At 33.6% G+C, this 20161-nt stretch overlaps 2 protein-coding genes across 2 annotated transcripts; both read right to left on the minus strand.

Moving 5' to 3' along the window:
- Nucleotides 1–786: 786 nt before the first annotated feature.
- LOC100792541 (F-box protein At1g78280) lies at nucleotides 787–10848 on the minus strand. Its single transcript, XM_003526524.5, has 16 exons — nucleotides 10491–10848; nucleotides 10117–10227; nucleotides 9943–9998; nucleotides 9673–9815; nucleotides 9387–9584; nucleotides 9055–9254; nucleotides 7052–7151; nucleotides 6337–6912; nucleotides 6123–6245; nucleotides 4091–4171; nucleotides 3689–4020; nucleotides 3321–3578; nucleotides 2862–2946; nucleotides 2536–2743; nucleotides 1429–1597; nucleotides 787–1148 (listed from the first exon to the last, which is right to left on the minus strand). Exons 1-16 carry the CDS (start codon nucleotides 10622–10624, stop codon nucleotides 1010–1012), a joined length of 2913 nt encoding a protein of 970 aa, XP_003526572.1. The 5' UTR covers nucleotides 10625–10848; the 3' UTR covers nucleotides 787–1009.
- Nucleotides 10849–15100: 4252 nt separating this feature from the next.
- LOC100809016 (phospho-2-dehydro-3-deoxyheptonate aldolase 1, chloroplastic) lies at nucleotides 15101–19707 on the minus strand. Its single transcript, XM_003527851.5, has 5 exons — nucleotides 19191–19707; nucleotides 18806–19083; nucleotides 17385–17661; nucleotides 16980–17225; nucleotides 15101–15554 (listed from the first exon to the last, which is right to left on the minus strand). The coding sequence occupies exons 1-5, from the start codon at nucleotides 19674–19676 to the stop codon at nucleotides 15291–15293; spliced, it is 1551 nt and encodes a 516-aa protein (XP_003527899.1). The 5' UTR covers nucleotides 19677–19707; the 3' UTR covers nucleotides 15101–15290.
- Nucleotides 19708–20161: the final 454 nt, after the last annotated feature.

Consider the following 20161-nt stretch of genomic DNA (forward strand, 5'->3'; position numbering starts at 1 on the left):
ATTACGAACAAACTGTTTAACAGTCAACTGTTCAATATATATGATATCATATATGATTTTGGAATTAATTGCGTGGGAGATTTCACTTGAGTGGATTGCAGTGTCATAATGAATTGAGTATTTGGAATTTTTGTATTTTATTTATAATAATAGATAGAAATTGAAGTATGGATACTTCTTAATTAATATATTTTCATCAATATTAAAGTGTAAATTTTGTATTGACATTCCAATTGCTTGATTAACATACTTCGTGTCATCTTAACATTTTGCTACCAATTTTACATTTACCCACCAAAACACAAGTGTATATATATATATATATATATATATATATATATATATATATATATATATATATATATATATATATAAAAGCTTAAAGGGTACACTTGTTCGTCTAAAAGTTATTAACGTATATTTTTATTAATATTTTAATATAGAAAAAAGTGCATAAGATTATTTTAAACTTCTTTTATAAAGTATCTCTAATTTTTATTTCGTCGTAATTATTTTTTAAATTATAATCATTGATTTGGATTAGTCTGAGACATTCATTTATATTTTATTTTAAAATAAAAAATTCTAGACCCAAAAAAAAAACACAAATCAGAACGGGCTAACCTCGGGTTTGTTCCTCCGTGACGACTATACTCCTCCCCATCTCATTCGCCACACGTGGCTGTCTCTTTTACCGTCATCACGTCGTTGTTTAGGCCTTGCATACAGAAATTGGTATAAAGCCTTAAAATTTTACTCAAGAAGAGGCTAGGTTGAAAAATGTGATTTTGGGGAAAAAATAATTTAATTACTTCACAAGTACATCAACTATATTCGGAGGGAAACTTTATTATGAATATCAAAATTCAAACAGAATGGTCACGGAACTAATTGAAGAGCTAAACTCCTCTCTCTCCTCCTTCACAGCTACAGAACAAGTTGAATATTTATTATTGCAGGGGCTCCGACGTGCAATCAGGCTCCAAAAATATTTAAATGCAGCCAATGGTCACGGAAAGCCTTTGTAATTGTTCAATTCCCCCCACACTGTTAGTTCAACTTCTTCCCATGACTTTGCTGATCTCAGTTCTTCCCATATGCTAAAAAGAGCTCCCAAGACATTGTCATCATGCAAGATACAATAGCACCTACAATTTCAAAAGAAAATGAATAGATCCCAACGAGCTACTTCAACAATTGCTAAATTTATTAAAGCCAGGCACAAAGCAAAACATATTTATTTGTGCTGGCACAAAAAGTTGTCTCGTCTAACATAATGCTTATGTGATAGGTAGAATGAAATGTAATAGAAAAAATATGGGATTAATTAAAAAAAAAAAAGGATAAAATGGAATAAAACTAAGAAAATTGAAATACTAGTTGATAAGAGATTAATTAAGAGAATTATGGAGACAGTTAGTTACTTACATGGCAACATATGAAAGTCGGCCGAACTTTTGATCACCCTCTGTTGACTCATATCTTGATATGTTACTAGCAAAAGGAAGTTTGTAGCTTTCTAAAAACTTCTTAAGGAGATAAGAATCACCTCTAAACACATCTAAATAAATTGGTATCAAGTCAACAAGAGGATCACCTGAGAAATAAATGAAAAAAAAAACTGAAATAACCACAAATAGAAATAACATTATAATACTTTCACGGAAATGTTACTTTTGAACATGTATCCGCGTGGAGTTAAAGAGCTGATCTAGATAATGACGAGTCAATCATAAATCATTGTACAATTAATTATCAATACATTAGACAGACAAATCAGATGAAGGTAAAATAAGGACTAATGTATAGGAGACAAAAGAGCTGACAAAAAGGCAAGCAATCTCAATCAACTGCAAGGTTGAAGAATGAAACAGAAGTATGAAAACACCATAGAAAGAAACATATTTCAGTTTAAGAACTATTCATCACTCGTTTGGTTAATGTTTAAATATTGGTTAAGAAGTACCCATGTTACTTAACAAACTACTGGTTAATTACCATGAATATGCATCTCATGGTCAACAATCACTTTAGAACGAGAATTCTTAGGGACAAAACTGAAATTATGATGATTACTTATTGCAGAACAGCATGCATAAGCCTAAAAACCATAAAAATAGTGCAGGAAAAAATGAAGTCATAATACAGAAAAAATAAACAGTACTGGGGGTTAATAACATGTCTTTGTTCATGTATTAGAGAAAACACAATACCAGTTCAATTGTACAAAAAACTTCGTACCCCATTGCCCAAAGGCTCTTCGCTATGCGAAGATATGGGAGAGGGATGTTGTACGCAGCCTTACCCTTGCATATGCAAAGAGGCCGTTTCCGGATTCGAACCCATGACCAACAAGTCACCAAGGCACAACTTTACCGCTGCACCAGGGCTCGCCCTCACCAGTTCAATTGTACAAATTAAAAAAAATCTTGTAGATACTGAAAGCACATGAAAAATTATGATGCCATATGATCACAACATTCCAATATAAGTTGGATAAAATATTTTTGGAAGTAGGAAAGGAGAAGTACTGACCTATCGAAAGATCACTAAAATCAAGAATATTACTAGGACACCATGATTTTACTTCATCGTTACTCAACAAACCATTGTCCACCATGGTGGTATCTTCAGTATTCCCACTGGTGGTAGAGCAAACCAATGATGGTTTCATGTAAATGTTATCATCCATAATGTCAGTGTGTATCCAGGAGCAAGGTTTACAAGCACCATTTCCAAAATTCTGGAGTCAAATAAAAGTTGCATAGATTATATAAACAAATCAACTCTGGCATATCCATAAAGAAAATAAAAAAATAAAAAGTTGACATCCAAATGTGATTTTGAGTTTTAGAAGAAACCTCAGTTATATTTAGCAGCTCAGCAAAATCAGGTGGGATATATTCATCAATCTTCTCTATCAGTTTGCTAGGAATTGGATCTCCCCTACAAAATATTAGTAACAAGCATAAGAGGCAGCCTTACAAATAAAAATGACTAAAAGAAAGATTAATCATAGAGACAAATACGTTAGGAGCACATAAGCAGAAGAAACAAAGAAAACATAATAACACATAAAGTACAATCTAAGAAAGTCAAAAGAGAGCTTATAAATAATTGATAAACACAGCTACTGAAATTGGCAGTTTTTTTTTCTTTATGAACTCCTTTTGAACTTCAAATTGCTTAGAAGGTCTTTAAATTTTCATTCATATGCATAAAAAAATGATGTCTTTTCCTCAGTGTGTTTCTTACATATATAAAAATTCAAACTACACTGTTTAACAGGAAATCAGAGGGCCAAAAAGAACAAATTATACCACTTGGTCAAACGGCTTGACACATCCTTCCTCATCTTTGTTAAGGTTCTGGTAAAGAGCCTCCATTCTGCTGTAGCGTTAGATTTACAGTGAACAGTTGCAATGCAACCATTAGCCTCACCCAAGCCTAATTCATGTTCAATATCAGAGAAAGATGAAATATTTAGACGTGGATATGATAAAAGATGAAGGTGGCGTAGCTGCTCCCCCAAGAAGGAGGCCAAGTTTGTTGTATCTTCCCATGTTAGTCTGTCTCTTCTGCAAGAGAATGGAAACAAAATCCACAAGATTCAGTGAACTATCTTAACTTTTAGAAATAAAACATTTGAATTGCTGAGTTAATGCTAAACCCCAACGATATGACTTACAAGTCTGCAAACATATTCCCTTCACATCGTTTTATTATCATATATGGCCATATGCTTGAGTTACCAGCTAAGCTAACTGATCCATCCACCGGCATCCCAGCATTTCTGTACTCTAACTGTTTCTTTCCCCATACCCCAAATGAGAAACCATCAACACTGCATTTCTCCCTGATCAGATTATTTTTCACAATGACATCAGGGACTCCTTTTCCATCCCAACTTAAATTGGTATAAGATCCATTTTCAAGATAAATAATTCCACTGGCCAAAACCTCAGGAATGTGTTTACTGAGAGGGGAGTTGGCTTCATGCAACAGACTATGAAACTCTAGCTGTAAAATATACATATTAAAATTAGATATGCACAACAGAAGCAATGGAAACAGAATGCCAATAAAGTACCTCTGTCCCAAAACCATAAAGTGAAGCTTCCAGTCCTCCTTCAACAAAAATCTTAACAACAGAGTTTCCCACTAAATAAACCTAGTTAGACAACGGAAAATATTCAGTTAGAAAGGTATTTTATACTCCAATAGTACTCTATTAGATAATGAATGATCATACCACAAGCCATTCTCATGCCATAACTCAACTGGAGAACCTTATGGCCTATACAGGATGATTGTGAGCTTTCATTTTTTAGTTTTCAAGGGTAAATTTCAAAACAAAATGTGTTTGGCTAAAATGAGGTTGAATTGGTTTGTAACTCAATTTCAAAACACTCTTATATCAATTTTCATTATAATAAAAAGTAGTTTTTTTAGTTGTAAAAATATATTTAATTCTTCCATTTCTCCCAAAAGACCCACTATACATCACTACCACCGCCATCATTGTCCTGCAGCTACCAATCAATTATCATCACCAATGTCATAACCACCACCTGCCACCACACCAGCCAATGACCATCACTGCCACAGCCACCACCACCACCATCTTCACATGACCATTGCAATTAATAGCAGCTGCTGCCCACATTGTTGTTCATGCCACCATTATCATTGTTGTTGTTACCACTACTAGAGGTGTTTGCAAATTGAATTAGATCAGTTTTGAGGGAAAAAATATCCGATCTAATCACTTCACTTTTGTTTTTTATCATTCAATCGGCTTGACTTTAAAATCAAACTCAATACAATTTATTTCAGTCTAGATGGATTGGTTTTCGGTTTTTGAAAAAAGAGTCAACAAATATTAAAATAAATGATAAAATACACAAATTAATCCAACATCAAACATCACATCAACACAGTTCGAAGTACACATTCAAATTATAAATTAAAAATAATTTCACAATCTCTTAAAGAACAAATGCACAATAGATAGTGGACTCTTAGTTCATACAAGTTCTTGAATACATGATCATGTAGTTGATTATTGAATAATCTTAAAAACACAACAAAATTCAGTTTGGTTTGAACTGAACTGGTTTTCAACAAGAATCTGAATCTGATCCAGTCCAATAAAAAAATTGGTTTTTTTATTTTCAGTTTGTTCAATTGTTGATGATTTTTTTTGTTTGGTAATTGCAATTTGTATTGGATTAAATAAGTTGACGAACATCTCTAACCACTGCTACCACCACCACCATCATTGTTGTCACCACTGCCATCATCATTTTCATCAATAAATAAAAGTTCACCACCACCTCACTACCCTACTCCTAACCCCACTATCATCCACATCATGAAATGAACTTGAACTAGGCAGTATAGAATGATTTGTGTTATTTTCGGTGCAAGAATTTTATGAAAATTTGAAAACTAAACATCACAAAATTTTGAAAATAAAAATTATAAAACTGAAAAGTGGTTTTAATTTTTTAAATTTCCTAAACTCAACTTACAACCATACTGAATAAGGCCTTAATAAGCAGCTAAGTAATTGTATATTTATAACAGTTCAACAACCACAGGATAATATTCATGATGGAAAACTATGACGTGAACTTAAAAAGATGGTAAAAAGATCAACAACTAAAATGCCATTTGATGTTGTTATTTTTGGTTTTCTTGGTGCAATTGAAGTGGCAAACTAACTCTTCACATATTCCTAAGACTTGGTGCTGGACCTTGCCACTTGTAGGTACCTTCAGTAAGATACCTTCTCTGGTGCACTGTGGAGCACCTCATGAGTGCCAAATGCCAATCCAAGAGTGACCCAAACTAAGTACCTTAAGGAAGAATAAATAGAAAGACCCCAAAGGCCCAAAGTAGAAGATGAGATCAATTCAGTAGTTGATCAACAATTTTGTGGTCCACAAGCAGTGATAGGAAAGTTCATTGCGGAGGGGGCACATTGAAATGTGATTTTGTTTTCGTGGGTTTTAATTGATTATTAACTTCAAAGCTTTGGACAAGATTAATGTACTTCAATCTTCAGGATAATACAAGTTAAAAACATAAAATTATTAACTACAAAAATAAAAACTCACAGGATTGCTACCCGTACCGACTGGAAGCCTTTCATCGTCAGTGGGAAGTGGCAAATTATGAAAGGCACAAATTTTTGATAGGCATTCTAACCACTTGTCGGCATTTAGTGCAATACATGCTCCCTAGACATATTTCAACAGATAAAGGTTATATAAAATCTGATAATGTAACTTTGTGAGCTCAAAGAATGCATAACTGTAGGAAGAAAATGACCTTCCATATTAGCTCTCTCAATTTTGGTTTTTGAATCCAGAGCTTGGATAACCATTCTCTTAGTTCTCGCTGGCCCATGCTGTTGCCTGAGCTCCACAGGGAACTGTAATGGTCTCTGTCTCTATCCAAAAACATGGATAAGAACTTTATATCATAGGAAAATCCATCTTTCCATAAATTGTAGTTTCTAGATACACCATCCATGGCTCTTTTGTAATATAGATCATCTACATCTTTCTGAGTTTTGGCTCTTTTCTCTTTCCTTGACAAAGCAGAGTAACTTGAGTCCGTTTCATTACATGACACATTCTGTCTGACATTTTCATAACTAACTTCATCAAGAGCAAGTAACCCAACACGGCAAACTCCTTTATGACAATAACCAGGTGCCATATCCAAACATACATATTCAAAGTTGTTGGAATTCACAAAATTCTGCGTGACAGCAATAGTTGTTTCCAAATTTAGCACACAGTGCCACCATCCACTTGGAACATAAATTGTTTCTCCAGGTAGTTGTGTACACTCAATTGGCTTGTCTTCATCAGCAAGAAGAGGATAAAAGTCTAGCCACCACTGCAAAAGACAGATATATGTGATTAATAATAATGACCACATCAACAGATAGGCACAATAAAGTTAGTATAGTTATTAATCATAATTATACACCACCAAAAAGATGTATAAATCAGTACAATTCGCAACATTGAAGTACCTGAAGTGATGATGGAGTCTCAACATTGACATCACCATCTTCTTCATTGACATGCACTGTCACACCCAAAGGCACTTTTCCTGGAGGATATAATGCCCATCTATCAAATGCAAGTGAAACATTACCACTTAAGCATTAGTTATCTGAAACATAATCAAGCACTAATACAGAAAATCTAAGTACCAAATTACATAAACTTTATGTTATTCGCTATGGAATCAATAAAGAGCAAGAACTCCAATTTGAGTTAAAAATTGAACCTAGCAATGGCCCTTCAAGCCCATACCGCCTCAACATTTTCCTTATGCTTTACCATGACGTATACTTAATGCATGCTTGGTTCAGTTTACTTAGAAAATTAATTGCTTATTTTTGCCAGCTTGCTGAAAGAATTTTGAACAATAAGCAATTATTTTTCTGGATTGGAGTTGTGCCAAACATGCTATTAGTAATCCATTGACTCCCATGTTAAGAAGGATATCTACCAACAAGCCCCTTTCCCCAACACAAACACACGCACACACAAAGGAAGGGGGAGAGAGAAAGAAAGATAATTAGAGAAAAATAAAAACAGCAGAGCTTAATATTGATTTATATATGACACCTATTACTGCATCAAAGACCCAGACGATTGAAAAACTGAAAAGTCTTTAGTGGATATAGGTTTCCTGTTTTAGGATTCTTGTTCAATCTTGGTCTATGTAAAATTTAAGAACCTAGTACTAGAAAAATATTAGCTTACATATCAGGAATAGCAAGCTAAGTCTAAAAGTGAAAAATCTTATTTCTCACATACTATCTTAGTGCTACTAATTTTATAAATTCTAGAGAGAAAATTCTGCCAGGTAGCATTAGTTCAGAAAGCATTGAATTATAGTTTAGATTGCATTAAAATTCAAAACATAATTATCAATCTCAGATAGCCACACGTAGTGGCTAACTTTGAAAACACTATAGTGGGAAGTGGAGTGACAGTTATTTTAAATATTAGAATACAAACTAAATAATTATGATACACATATAATGATATAAATACTAAAAAAAAAGTTAAAGAAGTTATACACACAATCACTATCAATCAATCTAGGAGCTATAAGAACATGGTAATGAAGTCAAAAAATGAAAAAAATGATAGTGAAATTAGTAGAAAAAGAACTTAACAAATTAGATAAAAATTAGTAGAATGTGAACTGGGAACACAAGAAAAAAAACCCTGTAAAGTGTGAAGAAACAAAGGTCAAAAGAGGACTAGCTTTTTTGTGGAATAAAAAGGGTCTCAAATCCTATTATGTTTCTGAATTTAAAAAAAAAAATGCATTAGAAAACTATCACAATTTTACCCAAAAAAACCCTCTAAACAACATTGTTTCAGACTTTCAGGAGTAAAACGGGTTTTTGAATCCTGCACAGGGTACTGTCGCTATAGCATGTGAAAAGCCACTATTGCAGCCAAACCAGCTGCTATTGAAAACCATTCAACTATTGGAATCCCATAGTAGCCAAGGGAAGCTGTTCAAAAAAAAAAAATAGTAGCCAGGAGCCACTCCACTATAGCATGCTGTTGACTACTATGATTCAAAAATGTGAAACTTGTAAACCAAACAACATCTTTGTATGGACCAACCATTGGGTTGTTGTGCATTAATAGCAAATAGAAAGTAATATTAATAGCAATAATAAGCTGAAGCAAATGGCCTTGCAGCCTAATGGCACCTAGTTTCCTCAGGAAAAAAAATATGCCTAGTTTAATCCCTAACAAGCCTCAACACTCACATTTAATCCAACCTTTCCTCATTCCTAGCCCACTAACTCCCAAAAACAAAAAGAAAGAATTGTAATAAGCTGGAGGTACCAACTAATTGTTTTCAAGGATTAAACTCAAAATGGATACAGCCTATACATATAGCTTCCTCAAACACCATGTAAACAGTAACAGTCTATGCTACAAGATACACAGCCAAAATGAAGTCAAATTTTACATGTCAAGAAGCTTATATCTTTACCTTTTACGGCCACAAAGAAGAGTATTCCATGCACTGGTAAGAGCTGGATCAACATGCCAAGAGGCACCAGATCTCTCTGGTCCAATTATGAGCCACCTATAGGATGGTCGTTTTTCTGTATCTAAGATATCAAAGAAGTCTTCTTGAAAAAGATGAGGCACACAATAATCCTTCAATAAGCTAGGTACAGCTTCACCAAACTGTATAAGTGCTAAAAAAAGTTAAAATAACTCCAAAACTCTAAAATTCTGCAGAGCAAGAAATAGGAATGCAAAAAGTGCAGGGAGGTGGAGCAGAGTATTATTGAAACATAAATATCTCAAAACAAGCACCTTTTCATCAAAAATATACAAGGGATCTTCATCATGCTGAACTTTCATATAAGAGACATAATCCTTTAACTTCATGGAGATCTTCCGGGAACTCCTTTGAGAAATTTTAAATGCTACATCTCCATAGTTTAGCAACAGCTGATCAGTTGTCCATTTATGCCTGGCAGGCCATGTATCAGCCAATCCAGTGAGCATAACCTGGGATGCATAATTCATCAAAGTTCCATTGCAATAAAAAGAAAAGTATCAATAATTGGTAACTAATAAAATTCTTTTATCTCAGTACCGGTTTCTTTGCATCATACTCATTATAAAAGTCCTTCAGCGGGATGTCTTTTATTCTTTTCACATTTCCAGTATCTGCATAAAATGCATCCAATGTGGTATGGCAGCGGTATAATCTCCTGTACAAAAATAAAGAGTTGAACCCTGCAGAAAGGCGAATATCAGTGACTTATAGAAAAGTCCTTCTTATGATTTTCTAAGAGCATATAACCTAAATTTGCCCGGAAAATAGAAGATATTGATAAGAGTCTTGTAATGTTAGAACTTTTACCGTCAAAATGTAAAGGTCCTTGACTGTACTCTTTGTATTTGTCTAGCAGATTCTCACTGCATTCAAAATGCCCAATTACAAATAAGTTCAAATTAAATAATAACTAAAATCAAGTACCAAATAGGATAATAATTTGATTTCAGAACCAACAATTGCATATGGGGGGAGACATACTTATGCAGGGCAGTTTTCTTCCAAGAGCCTTTGTATTGAAGGAAACCAGATGCTCCTTTTAGGCATAGACTCATCCACAGTGGATCTTCATTGCACAGTATGTACATCACACTGCCAAAATTCAACATATCACACTTAAATAAACATTATTATACTCAAAGTACTATATATATATATATATATATATATATATATATATATATATATATATATATATATATATATATAGAATGTCGGTCAATAAAGAATCATCACAGTCACACAAAAGGCAAAACATCAAAAAGTGAAATTGAATAAAACATGCAGCACAATTCACTTCTATCATCCAGATTCAATATGATGAAGGAACTGTATTGTGGGGATATTATGGTTACCTGCTAACGCAAGAGACGCGAGCAGCATCTCGGGGAGTGAGACGTTCCAAAATAGAGCAGAGGATTTCGTCGGGAAGGACTCGAAGGTCTCCAAGAGCATCTGCCCTGCGATCTCTCTGACTCTGAGACTCCATTCAATCCAGTGTCAAATTCAAATTCACAAACACGAATTAATGAATATCCACCTCTCTAATCTCTTCTTCTCATCATAAATTGTTCGTTCATTCCTGCGCTGAACCGCGTATTTTGAATCCAAATTATACGATTTCAATGTGCGAAAAACAAAGACACGGGAAGAAAAGAGACAGAAACGCGTGATGATAAGGAATAATGAAAAGGTGATGTCGTGAAAATTAATCAAATAAAACAATTGGGTTATTTTAAAGTCCCTTCCTTACTGTGTACGCGGTTTTCGTTATTCCCACGCTACAGCTTAATTTTTAACGGTTTTTAATGATTATTTATAACTATTGTAAAGAAAATAATTTTATTTAGTGTTATTTTTTAAAAATATTTTTATCTTTAACTATTATAATCACTGTATCATTTTATTTTAACTTTTAATAACAATTATATTTTTCGGTTCAAGTTATATAGGATGACTTTTTTGCACCAGTATAAATAATGACCGGGGTCAATGTACAAATAATTAAATTTCAAATTCTCTGTTGTATACGCAGTAGAAGTGAGAATAAGAAAAGAGATTTTTTTTTTCTGATATAAGGGAATAACGAAAAGAGATTATTGTTTTTTTCCCTGATATAAGGGAATAACGAAAAAGGATGCTTCTTGCTTTCCTGTGTTAATATGACCGAGGCTAGCGTGTGAGACCCAAATAGATCTCCCGAAATGAGAAAGTAACGTTGTCCGTTGCTATTTATTAGTTTCTAAATCAACCATTAATTTTTAAATTTTTTTCCTTTTGTTTTTTCTAAATTTCCAAATTCATCCCTCTGTATCTTCGTGCCACGACTGCACTCCCCCCTCCACCTCCTTCTTCCTTGGCCTTGTTTCTTTCTCTACCTCTATCCGGCACAGCAATGGCTGTTACAATAAAATCAAAACACCACAATAGAAAACAAATCACACATCAAAACCAGCCTACACCAAAGCTTCATTGAAAGAATTGCAAAACCCCTTGCCGACGCACAATAGATGAACTTAGTACCAAGCAAAACAAAAGGGGAAAAATTGAGAGGAAATAGTGGGTATGAAAACCCTTGTCGTCGCTGAGAATTTTGAATTGAGACGATTCATCACTGACTGTTCCTTGTCCAATTTTGGTAGTAGAGTTGGAAGACAAGAGAAGAGGGTCTGAGATTCGACAGAAATTTTTTATCGGTGTGGTTCCGTTGCTGGATCAGTTGTGTGAAAGATAAACAAGATCTTGTTTGTATTGGAAGAATTTGTGACGCAAAACGAGTTCTATGTTGCAGATGAGATTATCATAATGCGGTATGAAAACTTTTAGATATCAAAACTTAGTGTTGTGCTCGCCTTCGCGTTTGAGGAGAATCTCCTCGTCGCCGCCGTGACACTTGTGGCCGCAAGAGCGGTGTACTAATGTGTAAGTTTGATTTTTGGGCGGCGGCAAGGGTCTGAGACCCTGAGTAACTGGAAGATGGAGAAAGAATGGGGGTAAATCCGAAAAAATGAAGAAGTAAAAGAAAAATAAAAAAGAAGAAAAACTTTGCCATTGATTTAAAAAACTAACAAATCTAACGGACACCATTATTTTTCCCGTGTGGGACCCCACGCTAGCCTTCGTCGTGTTAGCCCATCTTAGACCCAAAATATTTATATCATATATTTTCAATTTACCTTCTTTTAAAATATTTAAATTTATATTCAAATATATATTTACTAGATTCTTAATTTTTTTATCAATATACTAATCATGCTTATAATATTACTATTAATTAATATTATTATAATTTATCAATAGTATTAATTTCATCCACTTCTACTCCATTTTCCACCATTTGAAGTTATTTTAATGAAGTATTTAAAATAAGGAAAGTAATTTAAACAGGAATTTAAAATTCTTTAAGATAACTAAAATTAAGGAATTCTAATTTGATTTGTTGATATTTTATTTGAAAGATTTTAAAATTCAATAAATTTCAAATAAAAATTTTAGTTAACTAAAATTAAGAAATTCTAATTTCTAACTAAAAGGAGAGAATTTAGAAATTCTCACTGCTCTTGCTCGTTCCTCGTTCCTTGGACCTTCTCTCACACTCTCTCGCTCGACCCTCACAGGTATCGACGGTGGTGTTGCATCTCCATTGTTTACTTAATAAAAACCATTATCTTCATCTTCACTCCAATAAACACGCTGAAGTTGACAAGTCGGTTGCTTGAAAGCTGCTGAGCTGTCATCCTCAAATCGGAATTAGGTGAACTCACAAGCTGTGAATTTAGCTGTGGAGGCAGAATCAAGTGCGGTGAAGGAGTAGGATAGTTACGAGGAGGTGACAAACCTTTTGAAGACAAAGGGAACCCACATAAAGGGAATTGTGAACCCCTGGCAGCTTCCAACTAGATTAACAAGGGATTGTGACGTGGAATTTTCTTTTGTTAATTTTGTTTGTGTTGTGCATCCATACACATGAATGATGAATCGTATTGTGCAGACTACTTGCACATGTTAGTTTGTATTTGATTCAAGTTTGAGGGTTGCATTGTTACCAAAATAATATAATGTTTGTGCTTAAGAAATGTGCACTTGAAGTTATATTTTTTGCGCTTAAGAAATTCAATTAACATTTTCAATTTTTATATTTTGGCTTCCTAGAATTTCATCCCTCATCATTTCTTCCATAACTCATTTGTCTTGATTTGAATTTTCGTTTGGCTTCAGTAACAACCAACCAATCACCGTACAGATCAAGCTTCCCATTAATTACGTTCGTCACCAATTTTGCATTAGGGTTTGCATGGCTAACAGTTTCTTTTTAGTACGCATCTCCTTTTGTCTTAGGGTTAGGTCCAACAACCGTCGTCACTTTTTGTGTCGCCTCATTTCTTGCATAATTTCTCACATTGTGGAAATAGAAGCCACATCTCTTTACAACATATGCCAACCTTTATATTCCATATCAAACCAGTGATTTCTAAACCATGTTTTCCGCACAACGCACAGAATCATCAAGGTTTTTCCACATATACTCTAGCAAACCTTTCCCTTAATCCATCCATCGTCCTTATATATGTCTGCCATTACTAGTTTCTCAACAGTTGTGGGCAATGCCAAAAGGACACTTTCACCACAATATTCTGTAGTTAAACTTGGAGAATGAATCCAAACCAAGGTTGAATCAATCTAGATAAAACAAAATCCAAGATACATAAAGAAACTGTCATTAATATAACATTTTGGCTTTAACCTGTCATCCTCTGCATACTCAATCCTGAACATATTTCTACCAATTAAATCCACGTTATCGATCTCTCCTTAGCAATGGTGTCTGCCACTGCCAACCTAGTAGCTTGTCCTTGAAGAAAACTTTTTGTTGACTATGTGCCCTCCCCTTTACATTTGGTATAGTATTTAAATAAGTCAATATACATTTTTAATATTAAATATATATTTTTTAGTAGAATGTTTTTAAAAAGGACATGTTTGTAATATTAAAACAATACTAATAAATTTTAAATTGATAAATAAATATATTTAAGTAATATTAAAAAAAAGTAATTTGGAAGGTAATATTTTTTTAGGCATCTGAAAAGTAATAATAAAAAACGGCACATCATATTATTAGGGAAAACTTGCATAAGAGTTGTGAAGGCACTCCAACTCCTCAACGTCACAACCATATTGTTTGATTTCCTGTGAGATCAATTTCAAAGTTCATGACTGGAGTTCTCGACAAATTCAACCAGGTGGTCATAAATTTGATTAAGATTGACAAAATAATATTTACTTTTTTCATTAATTACATAAATATTTTTTTTTTTAACATGTTACATGCTTGCATTTTATTTTAAAAAAATACTTTTTCCTTAACATATGTTCACACGTTTTATCAAAGATCCTTTAAAGCAGTCTTATATTAATAAACATGTTCCTCAATTAAAGATAAGTATACATGCATGTATCATGCATATGATTGTACTATGAATATTGTAATTATCATTTTTTATTTTCTCATCATGCAATGAGAATCTAAAATAATTGTAACACACGTCATATATCATGTCATAAAGGATAGCAAGATAAATAAATAAGCTTTTGTATAAAAATTTTTATAAAAATTCATTTACCCTATTAATATATTTAGATTATTTAACTTTAAGCATTAACATGAGTAATTTCATTAGTTACTTTTTAGAAATATCTTCTTTCACATTTGAGAGTAACAATCTAATCTCCTTTCATCGTGAGATGGACTTGTCCCGGAAGCATACACAAAAATAATATAAGCTTGACACCCATAAAAATGCCATGAAAAATGATTAATGTAGAAGTAGATTAGGTGGAGTCGTCGATATATAGCATGTACACCCAATTAATTTAAAAAACATGACTGCTTTACTAGTCAATATATACGAATAAAATAAAGTGCACAATGCAAGCTTTATATCTAAATGGTCCATGTCCAAGTTTAATAACATTCATGGATACTTCATTAATACAAAACAGTCATTTGATCTTCCTTAATTATTTCTCTATTTCTCTTTTCTTAACATGCTACCTATTATACCTATCTCCTCTCCTATCCACAAAACATTATTCAATAACATTGTTGGTTGCGTCCATATATATAAAACTTAAGGAAAAGGAGCAAAGCCATTCTATAGAGAAAAAACATTGTTCAGATTTGACCCGATCCTATTCTTTTTGAGGCGTTCAGAAATGATGAAAGCAAGCTCAAGAGACTGTGAAGCATTAAGCCTGGGGTCACAGTGAGTGTTGTAGCGTGAGCTGAGATCATCAAAGGTGACCATCTTTGACCCACCAATGCACTCAGTCACATTCTGACCTGTCATCTCTAGATGAACCCCACCTGGGTGGCTTCCTTCTTGTTCATGCACGTCGAAGAATGATTTCACCTCCTCCTGTCCCATTAGGGGGAAATATAAATTAGAGGCATCAATAAATTAGAGGCATCAATAATCAAATATCAACTATCAAGGTTGACAGTCATATGATGTTGCTTTCTCTAAAGTTGGTTTTGAATTAATGTTCAAAATCGGTCAATGTTGGTTCAAGTGGTGATTGAAAAGTGAAAATATAAATTAGTGGCATCAAGAATCAAGTATCAAGGTTGGCAGACATATGATGTTGGGTTCTCTAAAATTGGCAAGAATTAAAATTCAAAATCAATCAAGGTTGGTTCAATTTGGGATTGGAAAATGAAAACCTTAAGTTTGATTTCTGTAGCCAGCTATCCTTTGTGGCACAGGAATTCACAACACCTTACCTTAAAATGAGATGGTTTTCGTCTCCTTTACTCTCATATGCTTCTTATATTCCCCCCCAAAAAATAGATAATAATGTGTTTGGAAGTAAATTTTGAGAGAAGAAATATTAATTTTTATATAAATTTAAAATATTATATCTCAACATGACTTGATTAAATATATATTAAATCTATTTTTTCAAATGATAGATTTTTTTTTTTGGAGATTGAAGAGATTTTAAATATTACCAAACTATGTTTTATTTGTCTCTACCATGATTATGTAGATAGCAAGATAATGAACACATTTGTTAAGTTTTAATATTTTAATAATTAATTGATGAGATAAATAAATAATTGAAAGTGAAATTGAAAGGTATAAAACTATAGATTACAACAAACACACATGCAGCAACATATATGCACATATTAAAATAATTTGATTATAAAGCATTAATAAATAATTTTAATACCTTAGAGATCTAAAAAATTAATATAAAATTGATTTTTAATATTATTTTAAATTTCTTTAAAAAATTTGGGCTTAGACCCCTAAATACCTAAAGAGGGCCCCTAGTCTCTACACATGGATTCTATTGATTGATAAAGAAATGCAGTCCAACTCTACAATGACATTTCTTACTCTGTTTATCAAATAACCAAATATATAAGCTATCATACTTCACTTCACTATCAGCCGCTAGCTACAAACAGATGTTTTCTGACCTACTAATCCTGGTTCTAAATAGTATATATAACCTTCAGGTTTGGTAACCAACCATTCAGGCTAGTTTAGATATCAAACTTTCAACAACTACTCGCGATCGGCAGGCAGCCACAACCATGCATTAAAGCCAATAAAAATATGTCTACTTGATACTTCATCAATTACAAACATTGATGTTAATTGTTTCTCAAAGCCTTTCAGATAATTAGATTTAACTCAAAAAGACATGATGATTTTAAGAACAATTATACGGTTTTATTATGATAACTATCACGATTTTAATGTATGTTTTGAAAAGCATGCACGACTCTCTTATAATCAATCAAAAGAGAATCAGTGACAATAATATTGTACCATGATGGAATGGAAGGGGCGAGTTTTGAGTCCACAGGGAGCTTTTATGGTGTTTCCATGCATAGGATCACTGACCCAACATACAATTAGTCCCGCATTGCGTACTCCCCTGATCAGATGTGGAAGTTTCGCCCTCGTATTTTCAGCTCCCATCCTCGTTATCACAGTTATTCTCCCTGGCTTGTTCTGGGGATTCAAGATCTCTATTAGTCTAATAAGCTCCTTTGGATCGATCTTATCACTTACCTGCAATATCGTTCCATTTTATTTCATCAATCATTACACTATATATCAAGATACATATCAAAATACAAAGCATAAGAATGAATGGTTCTGCATGCATGTACACGTTCATAAGATGAAAGTGCAATTGTTTTTAGAAGAAACATGCATGTCCAAAGTAACCTTAATTCCAAGGGGATTAGCAATCCCTCTTAGAAATTCAACATGAGCACCATCGAGCTGTCTAGTCCGTTCACCAACCCAAAGCATATGGGCGGAGCAGTCATAGTAGAGACCAGAAGTTGAATCCAACCTAGTGAGTGATTGTTCATAGGGCAATAACAAACATTCATGTGAAGTCCAAAACTCGGTTGTTTTCATTATAGGATGATCCATTGTGAGGCCAGCAGCAGCCATGAACCCAAGGGTCTCATCAATTCGGCGAGCAAGCTCTAGGTACCTGCCATACAAAAAAAAAAAAAAACATTTTTTATGCAAAGACTTGAATGAAGAACTTTTTCTCATAGGGACTTCAAACAAACAAGTAGCTGTAGTGCAACGACTAAATTTTTTAATTTAATCATTTTTTCTCTTTTTACCTCGTTAGAATTAGATAAACCAGTACAAGATGTGCATTGTAGATGTTATGTACCTATAAACCGAAAAATGTGATATAAAAGGAAAGTGCACAAGGGAGCCAAATCATGGAAATGATAGTAAACATTAAGAAAAAGTTTAATTATCACCTCAAACTCCTAAACACCTAGAAATAGAATAAAAAATATAAGAATAATAAGATTTTTAATATGATAGGAAGAGACATAGAGAAAAACTGAGAGGAGTTAGTGGGATGTTTCAAACATTAATTATGGAAAAAAAGAGGGAACTATAGACATGAATGTAACAGAAACATTTAATAATATTTAATCATGTTATTAAATTCCTCTAAAAAATAATTTTATTAAATTATTTAACTTTATTTATTAATATGACATGGCATGGTGGCAATAAGGTCCCTTGAATTTTTTTTATGAAAAACAATGAGATCGTATTAATTTATTTAGAATTAAAAAAAACAAAATAATAAATTTATTTAGAATTAAATTAAAAAACATCAAAACAAATATTTTATTTATATGTTGTTCCAAAAAATATTTATATATGACGAATATTCTACAATTAGATTTATTTTATTTAAATAATAATAGAGTAAAATTAATTATAAAACTCTTAAATAATAATAAAGCTAGCGCGCGTTTAAAATTAATTTTATTAAAATTAAAATTTTAATCTATCGTGTTTTGATCGACGAGAGACATTGACACTGTACACATAACACAATTTTGAAGAAGAAAAAGGTTGTTCAACCCTATTTTGAGGAATAAAAATCATGACTAAATGCTGGTAGGGTTTATTTGGTTACGTAGAAAAGCTGGTAGGTTTGTTTGGTATCATAGATATAATAAAAATGTATAGAACAAGATAAGAAGTAAGGATAGACTAGGAAAATAATTAATAAAAAGATAAAATAAAAAAAAAGTTCAAGAAAAAATAAAAAAGATGCACAGATTGAAGAAAAAAGAAAAGGTTTTCATAGGACGTACCTGTCTCCTTGCTCGCTGTGTTGCGTGAAGTCCAAATTCCATTGGCTAACCCTTTGCATAGCAGCATATCCTCCCGTCGCAAATGCTCTCAGAAGATTGAGAGTCGCAGCAGATTGGCTGTATGATCTGATCATTCTTTCAGGATCAGGAATTCTCGTTTTCTCCTCGAAAGCATCTCCATTCACATTATCTCCTCTGTAACTTGGGAGTTTCACCCCGTCTTTCTCCTCAAACGCTTCCGATCTCGGTTTCGCAAATTGACCCGCCATTCTTCCCACCTAATTAAAACACAAACAAGCAGTCAAACATGGAGTTCAACAAGACATTGATCCAGTGTCTTTGGCCAAGTCGATCATCAGTTTGGTTTTTGAAACTACGGTATTACCTTAATGACAGGCACTTGGGCTCCGAACATGGTGACGACACTCATTTGGAGGAGGAGTCTGAAGGTGTCACGAATGTTATTTGCATGAAACTCCTTGAAGCTCTCAGCGCAGTCTCCGCCCTGGAGGAGGAACGCGTTTCCCATGGAAGCCTGGGCGAGGCGCTCCTCGAGGTTGCGGGCCTCTCCGGCAAACACAATCGGAGGGAAGGCTTCCAGGCTCTTGAGCACCGACTGGAGCTTCTCTTGCTCCGGGTATTCCGGGAGTTGAAGAGCCTTTTTGGACTTCCAGCTGTCCACCACCCACTTTGCCTCGCACTTCTTGTCGGTTATTACAGTCACGGAGTTGTTCAGGGCCTGGATGGGCCTGGGCCTGGGCCTGGGAAAGGAGGAGCATAGGTTGCTGTTGTTGAGGTTGTTGGAGGAAGAAGGGAGGGTTGGGACTAGCGTTTTGGTGCAAAGGAGAGAGTTGGAAGCAGTGGCAGCCATTGTGGTTGTGTGTGTGTCTATCTATGATCTCGCAAACACTGACAATGGTCTAACGTAGAATAGGGATATGACAGTTTATAAAGGAAGGGGGTTGTTGGGGAAGGGTATTTTCGTCTATTCAAAGATTCAGGGGTATTATGGGGAATATGAGGGATTAGATATAGTAGTAGCTGGTCAGCAAGTCAAATTCTCAATTTGTAACTCCCACTATTTGGGGTAGATGGCTTCACCTTGTGACTCCACTTCATAGTTTTGGATTCAATGTATTTAATTGATCTTCACAAAAAGAATATAAATAAAATACAGAGAATTAATGATCTTCATTAAAATATATATATATATATATATATATATATATATATATATATATATATATATATATATATATATATATATATATATATATATATAAAACAAATACAAAGATTTACTAGTACCATTGATCTTCACAAAAAAAAATAGAGAGCGTTATTGATAGTTTAATA

This window comes from Glycine max, chromosome 6 (genome assembly GCF_000004515.6).
Source record: "Glycine max cultivar Williams 82 chromosome 6, Glycine_max_v4.0, whole genome shotgun sequence".
Taxonomy (NCBI): domain Eukaryota; kingdom Viridiplantae; phylum Streptophyta; class Magnoliopsida; order Fabales; family Fabaceae; genus Glycine; species Glycine max.

Bases quoted from the DNA above. Each gene is read 5' to 3' on its own strand.
- LOC100792541 (XM_003526524.5), bottom strand. From the start codon at position 10,624: ATGGAGTCTCAGAGTCAGAGAGATCGCAGGGCAGATGCTCTTGGAGAC. The intron at 6,913-7,051 runs GTACTTCAATGT...TGTCTTTTGCAG, and splicing joins AGACTCCATCATCACTTCAG to TGGTGGCTAGACTTTTATCC. The intron at 4,172-6,122 runs GTGAGTTTTTAT...TTGTCTAACTAG, and splicing joins TCGGTACGGGTAGCAATCCT to GTTTATTTAGTGGGAAACTC.
- LOC100809016 (XM_003527851.5), bottom strand. From the start codon at position 19,676: ATGGCTGCCACTGCTTCCAACTCTCTCCTTTGCACCAAAACGCTAGTC. The intron at 17,662-18,805 runs GTACGTCCTATG...TTTGTATGGCAG, and splicing joins CACAGCGAGCAAGGAGACAG to GTACCTAGAGCTTGCTCGCC. The intron at 17,226-17,384 runs GTTACTTTGGAC...ACGATATTGCAG, and splicing joins CTAATCCCCTTGGAATTAAG to GTAAGTGATAAGATCGATCC.